We start from the raw sequence: 15,907 nt of genomic DNA, 5'->3' as shown, positions 1-15,907 counted from the left end.
GCCTGATTCTCTGGCTCAGAAGAGATTTGATTAGAAATGTTATGCCTGATCCTTCAAAGTACAAAGTGCCCTATTGCAAATAGCACTTGGTTCTCCCAGGAAATGTTGTGCACAGATTATATTTCTAATTTAAAAAAAAAATTTGCATATGGTCTGACAAAACAATATGCAATTTTTGAGACAGGACAAAAAATATGTAACTCTCTGGAGTGTCTAAATGTTTGCCTAAAGAATAACTGCATTAACTTATTATAGCTGTCAAAATATTAGCAGAGTAGAAACTAGAACTCAACAAGTCCATTCCCTTGTTGTTTGTTTGGGTTTTTTTATTTTATTACGCTTTCCCTTATCTGCAGCAGAATTTGACTCAAGGATTGGAAATATATTGCTATGTTTTCACTCCTGCAGCATTTACCATTAGTTCCAGCTAATTGGCATGGACTGCTTTTCAGCATTTATAATACAAATACATGTGTGCTGTTGAGGGAATATAGAAAACCACTAGAAAGACATCTTTTTGTTTCAAAAATTTCCATGTTTCTAATTTAGCCATTGTGCTTGGAATGTTTGCCAGAGAAAGCACAGTAGGATGTGGGAGGATAAGTGAATCTGATGCAGCTAATACTTGCTTTTGTTGTGGTTTTGTGCCTATACGTGTCTGTGGTCACAGACTTCTGATTCATGACCATGATTCCTGGATTTACAAATATTGCAAAGAAATAATAACTATGCTTATGGCCAGCTTGAAGTTTCCTCTTACTTAAGTCTTCTTTCTGTATATTTTCTTTGTCTCCTTCTCTTGTATCCCTGATTCTTCCCAATGGGAACATCTAAGCCTTTTCTAATCAAGCTCTGTTTATCCTTTGTGCACATCCCTGTCTCAGCTGGATCCATATTTGGCCTCCATGCTGATCCACTTCTGAGTGGGGTCCTGACTCTAATAAAAGTTACATAATAAGATTTCGAGTAACTTTACTAGAAGCAAAATTTCATTCATGCTGTTCCTTAGGTTTTCATTATCTCCCTAAATTTTTATCTGTCCTATTTTATTTTCCAACTTTTGCTTTGTTCTTTAGTGTTTCCCTTCTCTTGCTCAATGTTCAAACAACCTCTCATTTCTCTTGTGTCTTGCTTAACCACCCCTCAATTCTTTCCCAGTTTCCCAGCTCCTCTCAAATTTAATTTTTCCATTAGGTTCTCTCATCTCCTCTTTTCTTTGAGCACCCTGGCTTCCATCAAAGATGCTTCTATCAAAATTTCCCTATTCCACAGGCATGCCATATTAATTTTTCCCTCCTTATTCTACCTCATCTTCTGCTAACCCACTCTAATATTCATGTTTGTGAAGAAAAGGACTTGCTTAAGTTTATGCAACCACCAATGTCTCAAGCAGAAGCCCTATAACCTGATTTGGACTTTGCACCTTACAGATAAAATCTTGATTCTTCTGGCCATATAGTAAAAGCATAAAACTACAATAATAGAAGTAGTCCAGCTAGGGGGTGAATGAAGTCTTCCACTGGAAGAGGGTCACAGAGAACAACCTACAAAATGCAGTATCATGACAATGGGAATGACCGAAGGGACACCTGTACAAAGCTCTGAATATCCACATGCCTGCCAGTTCACAGTTAGGTTCTCACTGCTGGGAGAGAGAACTGATGAAATGAATGTTAAGTACATCCCAGCAAGGAGTGCAGCTGCCTAGTGAAGCAATCCACACGAAAACTGCAGAAGTGCCTGATGGAAATAGCCTTCACCATATCCTCATTCAGTTTGCCTTGGCCCATCCCTTCCCTGTCACCTCCAACCCCCAGTATATATGCATGTATTATGCAAAAGAAATTGTGCTCCTTCTCAAAGGAAATGTCTTCAGCAACTGTTGAATTCAAGGGGAGCAAAGAAAGGCACAGCAACATAAGTTGCTCTTGTTCTTGCTCTGTTTGGCAGTAATTGACCCATAATAAATTACCCTTCTGGTGCTACCATTAGTCACACAGAAGGGAAGACATGTAATTTCCTTTAAGGGAGGGTGGAGGGAAGAAAAAGGAAAAGAGCAAGGTGGCAGTATCACTAATAAACTGGGACATCCCTGGTTTGGGTAATTAGATACATTCACCTTCCCCGTGTGTCTGACAGGGCTGAGAGCTCACAGAGACAGTGTCCCATCATCCAGACACCAGCCCAGAGGGGCTGTTCCACCTTTCCACCTGCTACCTTTGGATCACGTGCTTTGTGCAATTCCCTCAGGTGTTCTGTGTGTTGTTTGACACAGGGAGGATAGTGATTGATGGGATAGACATCAGCAAATTGCCTCTGCACACGCTCCGGTCCCGACTCTCCATCATTCTGCAGGACCCAATCCTGTTCAGTGGCTCCATCCGGTAGGTGTAAGCCATCAGGGGGTGGCAGGCAGCATTGCACAGCCTGCCTGTCATGGGAGCTGGGGGACAGGGGAAGATGGAACAGCCAAGGAACCTTCCTAGCCCAGCCCAATCCATCTGCACAGTCTGCCAAGCGACACACAATGCCAAGGTTTTAATTTGCAGAAAACCTGAAAGTAATTGTGGTGACAAGACTCCTGTTATGGTTTTCTTTGCAGCTTTAATTTGGATCCTGAATGCAAGTGCACCGATGACAGACTCTGGGAAGCTCTGGAGATTGCTCAGTTGAAGAACATGGTCAAGTCATTGCCAGGAGGCCTTGGTATGTCGGAACCAATCTCTGGATCATGGGCCAATAATGGAGTCATGCATGCACACAGATAAACAGATCCATCCCATCTGACACTCTGGATCATCATGTAGGAGAGCCAGACACTCTTCATGGTAGAGAATATTTTTATTGAAAAGCTGAAGAATAGTCTGGTTTCCCATGCACTGTGGAAAAATCCTGAAACACCTCAGCATCATGGTGTGATTCTTGGGGCTGTCCTGTGCAGGGCCAGGAGCTGGATTTTGTTGATCCTGTGGGCTCCTTCCAACTCAGAAAATTTGATGATTCTATAATCACAGTGGGATAATTAGTAAGGAGAAAGAAGAACAATTTTACCTCCTTTTGCAGAACCTGGCTCTGCAAGCAGAGCTGTAAACTCTGACAGAGTATTTTTCTTGCCATTTCAGATCCATTTCATGAAGGAAACTTCCATATTTATTTCCATATTAAGTATATTTAATATTACTAAGATATTACCGTGCAGCCTACCAGATTTTCTAACAATTTGTGCCAACTGTTTGTTTAGTGATATATTTCTCCTTTCCCAAGAGGCTGTGCTCATTTTTCTTGGTATCCCTCCATCCCACTGGTCACTCAAGGTTATGGTTATAGGCTTTTATGGGGATTTTGCTTGGCCCTGGAATAGTGCACAAGCAGAGCTCTCAGGGGCACCATTTCAGAGGTGTTCAGATGTTCACAGGAACTGGTTTTGTTACAGATGCCATGGTCACAGAAGGAGGGGAAAACTTCAGTGTGGGGCAAAGGCAGCTCTTCTGTCTGGCCCGAGCCTTTGTCCGCAAGAGCAGCATCCTCATCATGGATGAAGCCACAGCATCTATTGACATGGCCACAGTGAGTACAGCAATCAGCTACTTAAGGATCTACCAGGAGAAAGGCATCTTCCCTAAGTGTCAGCCACAAAGTGTGAGATCTCTGTAGCAGAAAAAGCTGGCAGGTTTTTTGTTTCTCAGGATAAAATAAAACGCTTTAGGGAACTCCTGCTTTCACAGGTGTGACATTTCCCTGCTGGGAAAGAGATACTGTGGAATATGCTTAAAAACATGTGAATTAGAATGTAACAGGATGAAGTAACTGGAACGAGCCTTTTCCTCTGACAGGAAAACATCTTGCAGAAGGTTGTGATGACTGCCTTTGCCGACCGCACTGTTGTTACAATAGCGGTAAGTATTAAGCCAGAAAAAACTCTTTTTTCCTCATTCCTCAGGCAGTTAACCTTGGCCTTCACCAGTTAAACACCACAACATAAAACTGAAAGTATCACAAAATAGAACTAAACCACAAGGCCAGAATATTCCCATGATACCAAAACAAGTCAGATACCTACTATCAACCTGAAATTTTGCAGTAAATGCCATCTTGCTATCAAACTAAAACACTTGGATCTGAACAAAGACTTTACAGGGAACTTCAGCATCTGCACTGTCTCCAACAAAATTTGAAGTTATTCTCACTAAAAAATTGAAAGCAAATGCATGGTTTGAACTATTACTGAAAGCTGCATCAAAATCTAGGTTTGAATTTTGCCTCTGAAGGCTATGCATGTGTAGTGCCTACAAACACTGCACAAATTTATGAGTTGAGATTTTATAATATTCTTGATGTGGTTTCTCAGGCTGGGTTATCTTTTCTCTCCTTTGGAATAAAAATCTGGGGGTTTACAATAAAAGTTTTAAAAACTGGAATTGATGCCTAAAGAGGCTACCAGAGGCTAGACAGTATTAAAGAATAAGATAGATATTTATTAAAAAGGCCTTCAAAGGATATACCTTGAGCAGTACAAGAGCCTGGCCATGGCTCCACCCAAGATGGACATCATGTCATGAATTTTCACACTTTTATACTTTTTGGTCCATTTACATATTTGGGTTAAATGTCCAGTAACATCTTCAGGTTATGCAGGCCCATCTTCCCACATTGCTCTCCTCAATTCACCATTGTTGGTACTTTTGGGGCCTGAAGCTGCAACAGTGTCCTTGCTTTTCAGGCTGGAAAAGTATTGTTTTGTCTGACTAAACTGTGAAGAGAACTTGCTAATACTTTATATGAAGTTCAGAGTTACACACTGAGGCAGTACAGAATCTGGAACATATGAAAGCTAAAACTTAAGGCATCAGAATCAATGGGAATTACCCCCCAGAATAATATCTTTTCAGCTAGCAGTTTATGATGTTTTTTCCCATTTTTCTGCCACTTCTAGTGCCCAAAAGTTCCCTATATCTATACATGTGTCATACATACACGTGCATAGAGATGTGGTGGACACCATTAAGAATATTTCCACCTGTGACAGCGGCATTAGTCAACAAACAGGTTTTTTCCACGAGATAAATATGTGTTTCAACAGCTGTTTCATTTGCCTTGTCTGGAATCCTTGTCTGGAATCTGGAGTCCTGTGGTTAGAGATTACAGTCAGGCCTCCTGGACTCTGGTTTCAAGCCTGTCATCGAGTAGTTTGTGTCAGGCAAGCCACTTAACCCAGCCCATTTACAATGTGCTCCAAGGTTCTTGGCTGTGTACATGCTGAAGATTCTGGTGGTGACACTGTTGTCCTTCAGTTCCATGCTTATTGTTCTTCTGGCTGGAATCTCACTTTTCTTTAGCTTTGCCTTTCCAAAGTCAGTGTCTCAAGTGAAACAGCACACATTAATATTTAGCTTTCCTCACGGAGCTGGCTTCATTCCTTCCTTTCCTCGTTCACAGCTGATTTTTCCTTCACCCACCTGTTTTTCTGTTCTTTTTTCCAGCATCGTGTGTCTCACATCTTGGATTCCAATATTGTCCTAGTCCTTTCTGAGGGCTTTCTAGTTGAATGTGACACTGCCTCAAACTTACTCCTCAAAGAGGACGGCCTGTTCACCACTTTGGTGAAGACTCACAAGTAGACTCTCTCAGTCCACACTGTTCACAGGACTTCTGGCTCTTTGGTAGTTATTTTTACCTCTTTAGTTTCCTTTCACTCTGCTTCCTTTCTATTGCACAGCTTCTGAGAGGACAGTGCAAAAAGGTGTTTCTTGTGTGATTCCTGGGTTTGTTTAATTTCATGACTATTTATGTGGATCATATGTAAATCCTAGACATGCAGCTGACACTGAAACTACCATGTCAAGGGAATCCAACCCATGAAGTGATCTCTGAGTTTCAGCCTCTTTAGTGAAATATCACACTATACCTGACTGGCTGTATTCATATGGCCTTGAAATTAAGCTCAAACTGGTTTCAAACCTGTAGTTTATGGGATTAAACTGTTGCCTGAAGCACACTCAAATTAAATCTCAGAGGGATTTACACAAGGCAATAGCCCAGGAATGCCCTGAGGTAGATGGAGAGCAGGCTGCTGGGGTGCAGAGAACAAGGAGCAGAGCAGGATGCTAAGTCACCTGACAGTGCAGGATGCTTCTCATCCCTATTTCCCACAGGGGAAGATGTATTTCAGTGGTGCCATAGGATTTATTCCAACAGCTGTGTTGTCCATAATGGCAAAAAGTGAAGCTCATGCTTAAGTATTTTCAGGCTTGGTGGCAGAGGCTGTAAAGTAATTGAAGATCTCTTCAGGTTAAAGCACAAGGATCTATTACAAATATCGCTGTAAATAAGGACAGCCTTTCCCCAATGGGGTTTGCCTTGCATGAGGCCCATTAGAGAGAATTACCCAAATGAAAACCTGTTTGCTTTCCTTCGTGGCAGCACCGGGTTCACACCATCCTCACTGCAGACCTGGTCATCGTCATGAAGCGAGGGAACATTCTGGAATATGATACTCCTGAGAACCTGCTTTCCCAGGAAGATGGCATCTTCGCTTCCTTCGTCCGGGCTGACATGTGAACAGCCACACAATGCATTTTAACAGCTTATTTTTAAACAGATGAAATGCAAATATTTTCTACTCAGTGTAACATCACTTCTACCTTTTTTGTCTTGTTTTGTTTTTTAGAGCTTATTTCTTCACACTTCCATCTTTCAAAATAATAAAGCCTATTGCAATATATGTATCCCTTGAAGCAATAAAAATGTCACTTTATTCAAAGCTATTAAACTTCACACACATGCACACACACACACATGCACATATGGAGGGAGAAGTTTTTACTTCCTGAGAATTTGGCCTTTTCCTTGGACTTTTTATTGACTTTATTTTTGTTTAAAGAGAGAAAAAGAATGCACTGATCTTATAAACTGCATATGTTATGCTGGAACCAGCAATCAAATCGTGCAGTTTGTCAAGGAAGCAAGAGGTTCCCCAGATGCATTCTGTCCCCAGAGGGAAAAATTAGAAAAACATCCAAGCCCATAACACTTGGGGCAATCTGCTGCATTCCGAAGGCATAAACTTTGCTCTCCAAGTTGTAGCAGAGGGGCAGTGAATAAGGGAAAGGAATTTCATCAGGAATAAGGACATTCTTCCTGTCCTTCACTTTAGTAAGCACACTTCTGTCATGACAGAACTATTTTCAGTGCAATGATGGTTTATTCGTACAGTGAGTTCCTAAATCAATATTCTTCCAACTTTCACTAAAGATTCAAATCATCCTATGATTATGCATGCTTTGATAGGCTTATAGAGGAATTTTGTACAGTATCTGAAGACTTTGTATTAAAATTGATCTGAATTTATATTCTTGATATTAGCCAATCCTTTAATCATGTCTACTAAAATATTCTGCTTAAAATGTCATGTAATTAGCCAACCACTAATTGTTTTATATGTCTTTAGTCCTTCAAGTTCTATTTGGAGACAACTTTTATTTTCCTTTATATATTTGTGGCCTACCTCTAAATCAGATCTAGTGCAAAGAGGTGTGATTTTCAAATTATTGCTATATCCTCAAGAATGTAGATGAAATTAGACACATATTTACATCAGGCAGCTTTGCAAAGGTTGTCTACACCTGACTTTCACACATAGTTTGATCCTGACCCGTGGGCAGTAAACACCCAGAAGGAGTTTCACAGGCATATTTTCAAAGGTACAGCTTGAGAGATCAGCTTCACTGGTAATATTCAAGGTGATTCTTATTCACCTGCTGCTACAACATTTAGGAAGAACACTAAGTGCACTTAAGTGTATTTATAGTGCATTAAAATAACATAAGGGGCAGCATTTCCATCCCTCCCCCCCCTCCCAAAAAAAGCGCAACAATTTTGGAGAAGTTGTAGGACTTGAAACTGGCTTCCATTTAGTCTCACAGTGCAAAAGATGATACAGTGGTTTATATTTTTAAATTAATTTTTGGAAGTTTTTATTTTCTCTGAATTATTGAAAATATACCTGCGTGACACAACGAAACAAAAGAGCTCAGTCCTGAACATTTTATGAGGGGAAGTATTTCTGTGATTTCCCTGTCTACAGCTGTGAAAGCGTTTTTGTACTTTTCTGGATTAATTCCCTGTGCTGACCTTTGTCATTCAAATAAAATACATTTTTAAAAAACAGATGCCTGCAGCAGAAGCACATATTGTTCTCCAAATTTCATGGCCAAAAGGCCAAAATTATTCTTGATTTAATTTAATTGTCTTTAGTGAAAAGATAATTGGATAATTGGATTCCCTGCTGACTGGGAATGCAGACTGAGTATAGAGATGAAACACAAGAAGACTGGGTATAGAGATGAAACACAAGAAGTTTTGTTGATTTGTGTGTCTTTGTAATCCTGATTTATTTTAAGTGATGCCAGCCAGTTCATTGAGATCCCTGTTCCCACTGCATTAAAGGGTTGCCATGAGCCTGGGACTGTGTCTTGTAATATTTAAGAGGGGCCAATAATTAGCATCTCTTTTCTCTTAGGTTTGTCCCAGAGCCATTGCAGGTTTGCTCACCCCCGGCCTTAGAAGTGAACTCTGTTGTTTGAACAGGTGGAAAAGAAAATAGATATGTGAGAAAAGGAACACATGATGGGGTGAGAGAACCTCATCATGCTCCATCCATTTGGAGGGAGGAGTGCAGGAATATTGGCCCCAGTGTTAGACTCACCATGGCTGATGTGTTGATTGACTGCTGCAGTGGGTCCCACTGCTGCCCAGCAGGTTTAAAAGAACAATCCTATTTCTAAAGCATTAATCCTAATCAAGATACACAAATCTTACAAGATAACAAACATAAATCACCTGCTGCAGATACAGGAGATCTCCTCCTGTTACAGCTTCTGTCCACATGATGGTACAGACACCCCAAGGGCTTAGGCTGAACATTTTTTGTGTTTTCCTCTAAAGGAGGAGGGTGATGCCAATGGTTGCACAGCTGTTTTGTTACTGAAAACGGTGCAGAAGGTACAAAATCTTTGAAACAAATTTCTTTTGATTTCATGTAAAGGTCTGAAGTGTGTCCCATTTGGGAGCAGTTTCCTAAGGCTGTCACGTGCACAGTAAACATGAGCTGGAGACTGTTCCTTTGATTCTTGTCACACTGCCTCTTCTGCTGGTAGGCCCTTCTTCTCTTCCACAGCCTCCTTGCTCTTTTTTCTTCACCATCTCCCTGTGTCATAGACCTTTGAGGCTCCTGCTTGCATCTCTGGATGCTCCTTATTCTGCCTATGCCCTCCCACTCCTTCCCAGATGAGCTCCATGCCCTTTGTCCCATTTCTTCTCTCACACAGCTCTGCACTCACTCTCCCTTTCCCTTTCCTGTCTTTCTTTCATAACACCCCTGCTCTTCAGGGGGACACTTACTCTAGTGACATCATGATTTGGGGTTGGTTTGTTTTTCTAAGCATTAAACCAAGCAAGCTTTCAGTATTGTGATACTGTGCTTCAGAACTATGAAGTTCTTCCTTCTCCAAAAGAGCTTTGAATGTGAACACAGGCTGTGTGTAAATTTAACTATGGACAGAGGAAAGACAGCTCTGTGATAAATTATAAATAATATTTCTCATTCCATCTGCATTATTTTTCTGTTAACTGTTCCTGGGAGAGAAATAGCAAAGTTGTTGCTGATCATAGAATCACAGAATGGTGAGTTGGGAGGAACCTTAAAGCTTCTCCTGTTCCACTCCCTGCCATGGGCAGGGACACCTTCCACTATCCCAGCTTGCTCAGAGCCCCATCCAGCCTGGCCTTGAACACTGCCAGTGATGGAGCAGCCACAGCTTCTCTGGGCACCCTGTGCCAGGGCCTCACCACCCTCACAGGAAAGAATTTCTTTCCAATATCCAGTTTAAACCTACATTCTTCCAGTTTGAAGCCATTCCCCCTCCTCCTACCACTGCACTCCCTCACAGAGTCCCTTCCCATCTTTCCTGTAGGTCCCCTTTAAGTACAGAAATTGGTTGTGCCATGGCTTGTGGAGCCACAACAGTGTTTCTTAACCTTTGGCTTACAACCCGTGGGTATCTTTTCCATTCCTTGAGCCGGGTCTAAGGGCTGGCATGGATCAAACTGCTCCCTTCCTGTAAGTGGCCTTTCATCAAACTCATCACAGCTCATAATAGCTCATCCCTGCTTCTTCTAGACTAGAAATATCCCATACAACCTCGGCTGAGCCCAATCTTAATCATGCTAGGAAACACCAGAACTTCCCCTGAGCAGTTTGGGATAGCTCTGTTAAGCCAGGGGCATAAGCCAGGCAAGGTCTCTGCAGGGAGTCATCTCTGCTTTGTTAGGCCAAGTGATACATACAAGAGGTATCTTAAGTGCTTATAATAAGTTCCAGTCTCACTGCAAACCTGAAAAAGCTCTTTATTTGCAGGAGTGTGCCTGCTTTTCCCAGCTGTATCAGTCAGCTGAAAGAATATATTCTCCAATGCTTCTCAAGCACTTGGACAAGCACGGCAGAACACCTCTGCTATAAATTCATGCACCTCCAGGGAACTCAATTAGTACCAGCAGGAACATAGCCCAGAGAAGTTTTCATCTCATTATATATAAACCCTCTGCAAAGAGCAATAACACTGAAATGTGTTTTCTTAAAACAGAAATACAATTTCAAATGTGGTCAAGTAGTAAAAACACCTTGTACCATAAGTTGTTTAATTTAGTTGAGTGTGTTCTTTTTGCTTCCCAAAGCAATGGACTGCTGTGCTTTATTGTGTAAAGATGTCAATACATTCACAGGCAATTTTGTTAATGCATCATGAAAAGCAGAAGGAAATATCACACGAGCATTTTACATGAATGCTTGTAGATATTTCATCAAAAAAATAAATGGAGATATAACACACTTGAGTCAACAGCTACTTTTATAAAAAAAGCTGTTGACAGGGGCCATGTCTTCATTATCATGTTTCCATTATCCAGTGTCAGAAGTTGGAGTATGTTCCCCTTGGAAGCACTATAACCCCGTGTCCTCAGTGTGATACTGCCAGTCAAAATCAGCTCTAAAATATCCACTGAAACTACAGTGCCACTTGTAAAAACCTCTCTAGAGCAAAGATTCTCCCAATAAATGTGATTAAAAGTGACAATTAACTCTGCATATTTGCAACGTCAAGTAGCATCTTTTGAAAGCCTTATTTAAAATCAAAATATGTTATGTAAATTCTCTGATATGAATTCCATGGTGGCATGTGAAGAACTCTTCAGCTTCTTTGGAAACGAAATCCTTTCAGAGGCAAAACTAAGAGACTACTAAGAAAAGTCTGAAAACAAAACTGTAAATCAAATTATTCGTTGCCATGCAAACATACCAATCATTTCCACATTGATTTTTCACTGCTCTGTTTTTTCTCCTCTAGAACTGACCTCTGTGCAGAACTGTAAGGAAAGACTATCAGGTATTCAAATGATGAAAAAATTGTTGTGAGGCAGAAGTGTGCTGACTCGTACAAATTAGCAACTTGCTGATGCTGTTTTGTTTTGGCAGCGCAGCCTAAAGTATTGGCTTGAATGAAGCCAAGAAACTTCCAAGTGTAATCTGTCAAGAGAAGAGAGATTTTTAGAAAATCTATTTACTACAGTTACTATTAATTATTCACTATTGATAGCATTTGTCTGCTGCTAGATATTACCCGTGGAAACAGAACAGACACTCCTGGCAGGCGCTGCTCATTTCTCTAATATAATATACCACATTCCGAACACTATAAACAAGCAGATTTAAAAGGTAATTTTAATTGGTTTCTATTAGGTGTAATTGTCATTCATAATGTGCAAGATGCCCCTTTCATTTTCATGGAACATCGGGATTTTCATCCCATGATCTGTTATATAATAATACAGCATCCAGCACACTGCACATTTCAGTGGCCACTGCAATTCATTCCCATGTATGTATATTAGTCTGCTTTATACATAAATACATTACATGGTTATACAACCTTTGGATTAAAGGTATAAGTAAGTAATGAACAGTCCCAGCTAGGACTGCCCAGAAGAGTTCCTCATAGCTATTACCATGACATTTCTTAACTCTCCCTCTAATTTATTTCAGGATTTTCAGGCTATATCCATAAATATCACTTCAATGTGCAGTAAAATATTTAACCATGTAACTAAGGAACTAATGCAGCTTCGTGTAAATGACATGGTCCAGAACCTCCACCCTTCAAGAGCACAGCTGCAGACGCCTCAAGGCAGCATATTCTTCCATATTTAATGGTTATATGTGTTTTTATTCTCCCAGCCACATTTAGGCCCTTACTCTTTCAGCAATTTGACTTCTCCTTCAGAGGCAGGAAGGTGGGAGCCTAAGAATCTCTGAGTACTGCAGATTTTCACGGCTGAATCATTCAGATTTGGGGCCATCTATTTATTCAGGTCCCACCAGAGCTTCTGAGATTTGAGGGCTTTGAGTTGTCAGATATTGTGTGACAAGATCTGAAGGTGAGACATAGCATCTGTCTTCTGTCAGTGGCATAATCTTAATTTAACCCTGAAAAAGCCAGCGAGCCAGGGAGGGGAAGCACCTAAGGGACACCATGCTCTAGGAACACAGCTAGAGATCCACTGTAAGCGTGTTCAACCCACTTAGAAACTGATTTACAGCCTTCCCATAAATTACGGCATGGGGAGGCAAGGAAACAGTCCCAAACTGGGGTTGCTCTTCCCAGAGCCTTAGGATAAACTCCAGGAAAAGGTACGTAATGAACAACAAACTTCAATGACAAGGGTAATACGAGAATACTCGTTACATGTATTCTGATGATAAAAACTATTTCTGTCCTGCTGCTCTTGCATGAAACAGGGGGAGAAAGAGCTAGTTCAGGGTAAGAGATGCCCTTAGTTTGCAGTTTCTGCTCTTTCATGTTTGATGGATGTCCTGCCAGCTCATGTAGGGAAGAGTTCACCCACGCTGTCCGAATATGGCTTATCAGCTTTGTGTCTCTGTGGAAGCCTTGCTCTAAGTACATGACATCTCTGGACGCCTGCAAAGTCATCCTATCTCTAAGCTGAGATTAGAATTTCAAACAAAACTTATTACAAAGCAGGATTTTCTGAAAGGGCTGGACAGAGCTATAATGTGGAAATTTCAGATTCATGTCTAAGCGCACTATTTAATCCTGATTTTAGATAGGCATAATTGTAAAGTGATATTCACCATAATATCAGTAATGCTTGTGGGTGGAGGGGAATGAAACAGCAAGAAGAAGACACATGAAGGGCCATAAGAAAACTGGACCTAAAACTGCCATCAATTCTGATCATTTTTTTTCCTGAAAAGGCTGTGTTCACAACACTCAGACACTCTGTTCCTTACCAAATGGGTTAGGAGATGTTTTAGGAGATTTTCCCAGCTATTAACTAAATCTCAGACTGAAGTGTGCATGTGGCAACCAAGCAAGTATTTAAAAGGTCAGAGGGGAAGGGTTTTAGTAGCTGTCACTCTCCAGAGTATATTCATAGACTGGAACTTGAATAAATGGATGCTGTGCTGAGAGTCATGGCTGGAGCTCCTGATCCTCACATCCTGGCAGTCATGGCCCAGCAGGCTTCCTCAAAACCCATCTCCAGGAGAAGTGAAGAGGAAGGCTTCTCTTCCAGTATTGAACAGGCAGAGAGGAAAAGATAAGCACTTTTCCTGCAATGTGTGATGGTGGGTGAAAGGATCAGTAACTTTGTTCAGCCACACTGGGGCTGTGCCCAGGATATTTGTGTGTGTTTGATGGATCCTTTCCTATCTCAGCTACAAGAATTTCAGCCCCTGCATGGTGCCCACTTAAGGGGGAGGAAACCTCCAGCAGGTTAGTGAGGAACACGTGGGCCTGAGAGCTCACAGAGAACTCCTGACAGTGCCAGTGCTGGCAGCAGTTTCTGTTCCACTTGAGTAGCTTGAGGAATGTCACTCCTTGCTCCCACTTGCCCTCAAAGATGGGCTTGATCCATTTTTCCAAGCTGCTAATCCACACACTAACTACATGCCACACAGTTGCACTCACTACCAGCAGAGATGGGGTGGGGAGTGCAGCAGCAGCTTCAGGGGCTGGGTGAGAAGGAATGAGGCTGAAAACAGCCACACAAGTGGGTTTATGCTCTGAAGTGGCAAGTAAACAAAACAACATTTCTTGGTGTTTCTGTGTCCCCGATTATAAAGCCGTGGATTTCAAGAACTTCAGAGGAAACTGTGCAATTGGGCATGTGGCATGAGCTAATTTGTGTCAGAAGCAAAGTCATACAAGGATCTCATGAAGAAGTGAGGGGCGGGAAGTGTTCCATGCAGTTCTCAGACAGTTGGTTTTGGTTTTTTTGAGTTGCACCTAGCAGCTGTACTGGGGAACACCAGCCCTAGAAGTGAACAAATACTTCACAGGAGCTAAATGGGAGAAGGGCAGAGGAAGAGAATAAGGAAAAGGGGAAAAAGGGAAAAGGGAAAAAGGGAAAGGGAACTGGTACTAAACCAGTTATTTCCAATAGTTACATGCAAGTGAGATGCACTTTTGGGGCTGCATGAAACAAATGAAGCAGCCCCTCTAGAGCTGTCTCTGCCACCTCATTCACAGAAGGGTAATTTCCCAAGTTCTCCAAGCCCGGCCCATGAAGTGCCACACACCAACAATGCTGACCCTGCAGATACCCACCCAAGTGATTTTATGTGTTTGTACTCAGAGTCTGGTTAAAATCTAAAGGCATTTGGCTTAGACCTTGATTTGTCAGCTTCCCATCTGCCTAAAGTTAATTTCACGCATAAATATTTAGCTAATTGCCTAATATGACTGGGGCTTTGTGTCTGTCTCTCCTCTGGCTACTGGGTATGTGGTATTAGCAAAGGCCAGTGCTGGAGAAGTTTCCAGGAACCACTCATCTATTTAAAGTTGAGCACGTGCATGTGTTCAGCAGGGTGGATATCTTCAAACTGAGGATTATACTGCCTGTCAAATGTGCCTTCTCAGTTTTTCCAAGCCTGAGTATGCTTAAAACCTTCCTGATTGCACCAGGCCTGTCAAGCTTTTCCCTAGTTTACAGAGAGGACTGAGGTATTTTGTTCTGTAGAAATTTTATACCCTAGAGGTGATTCACTTGAGTGATACACAGAAAAGTTTGGAACTTCCCTACTACACACACATACACACATACACACACACACACACGCACTCTCACTCCTTGGATACAAGGGAGTTAATCTGACAAAATCTCTGCACATGCCTTCATTAAAATCTGAATGCAGATATTTTCATAAAGTTGATGCACTGTTTATTCTCGCCATCACAAACCCTAAGACTTCAGGACAAAAAAAAACCAAACAAAACAAACAAACAAAAAAAAACCACAAACAACAACAACAACAACAAAAAACCAAACAAAAAAAAAAAAAAACCAAAAAACCCAAAAAAACCCACCCAACCAAAAAAAAACCCAACAAAAACCTGCAATTTCCAAGAATGCAAGTTTCCATTAAACAAAAGGGCCAAAATTGTTAACTTCAACCAGTGGGAAAGAGAAAGAACTTCAGGGATTTCACTGGGGAGGTGGAGAAGAGGTTGTCATTGTACATAATTCTTCCTACCCATCCCAAATACAAATCCTCATCTGCCAGCGCCCATTTCCCAGATAAACATTACAACGGGCCTGACGCTGCTCAGCAAGAGCTGTGACCCGTGAAAAGAAATGTTTTCCTTCCTTTCTTGCAGAGACAGGTAATTAAGTTTATCCAAAGCTGCAAAGGTCATGAGATTCTGGCTTTGGTCCCCCAAACACTTACGCACAAGCCTCGCTTCCTCTGCCTCAGCCAGATTCGAGGGAAGATAAAGTTAGGAAGGCACAACTCTTGGCTTGCCGGGGGAAGCAGGCAGACGCGCAGCGCTGTGTA

At 41.6% G+C, this 15,907-nt stretch overlaps 1 protein-coding gene across 1 annotated transcript in view; it reads left to right on the top strand.

Annotated features, from left to right (window-relative positions):
• Window positions 1–8,124, top strand: part of ABCC9 (ATP binding cassette subfamily C member 9) — a 70,686-nt gene extending 62,562 nt beyond the window's left edge. The window contains exons 37-41 of the mRNA XM_058805855.1: window positions 2,276–2,384; window positions 2,603–2,706; window positions 3,434–3,567; window positions 3,834–3,896; window positions 6,421–8,124. Of these exons, the coding sequence (XP_058661838.1) occupies window positions 2,276–2,384; window positions 2,603–2,706; window positions 3,434–3,567; window positions 3,834–3,896; window positions 6,421–6,558 (548 nt within the window). The 3' untranslated portion in view covers window positions 6,559–8,124. The remainder of the gene's footprint in view (window positions 1–2,275; window positions 2,385–2,602; window positions 2,707–3,433; window positions 3,568–3,833; window positions 3,897–6,420) is intronic.
• The last annotated feature ends 7,783 nt before the right edge of the window (window positions 8,125–15,907 follow it).

Source organism: Ammospiza caudacuta, chromosome 5 (genome assembly GCF_027887145.1).
Source record: "Ammospiza caudacuta isolate bAmmCau1 chromosome 5, bAmmCau1.pri, whole genome shotgun sequence".
NCBI lineage: Eukaryota > Metazoa > Chordata > Aves > Passeriformes > Passerellidae > Ammospiza > Ammospiza caudacuta.
This window is presented reverse-complemented; position numbering and strand designations above follow the sequence as displayed.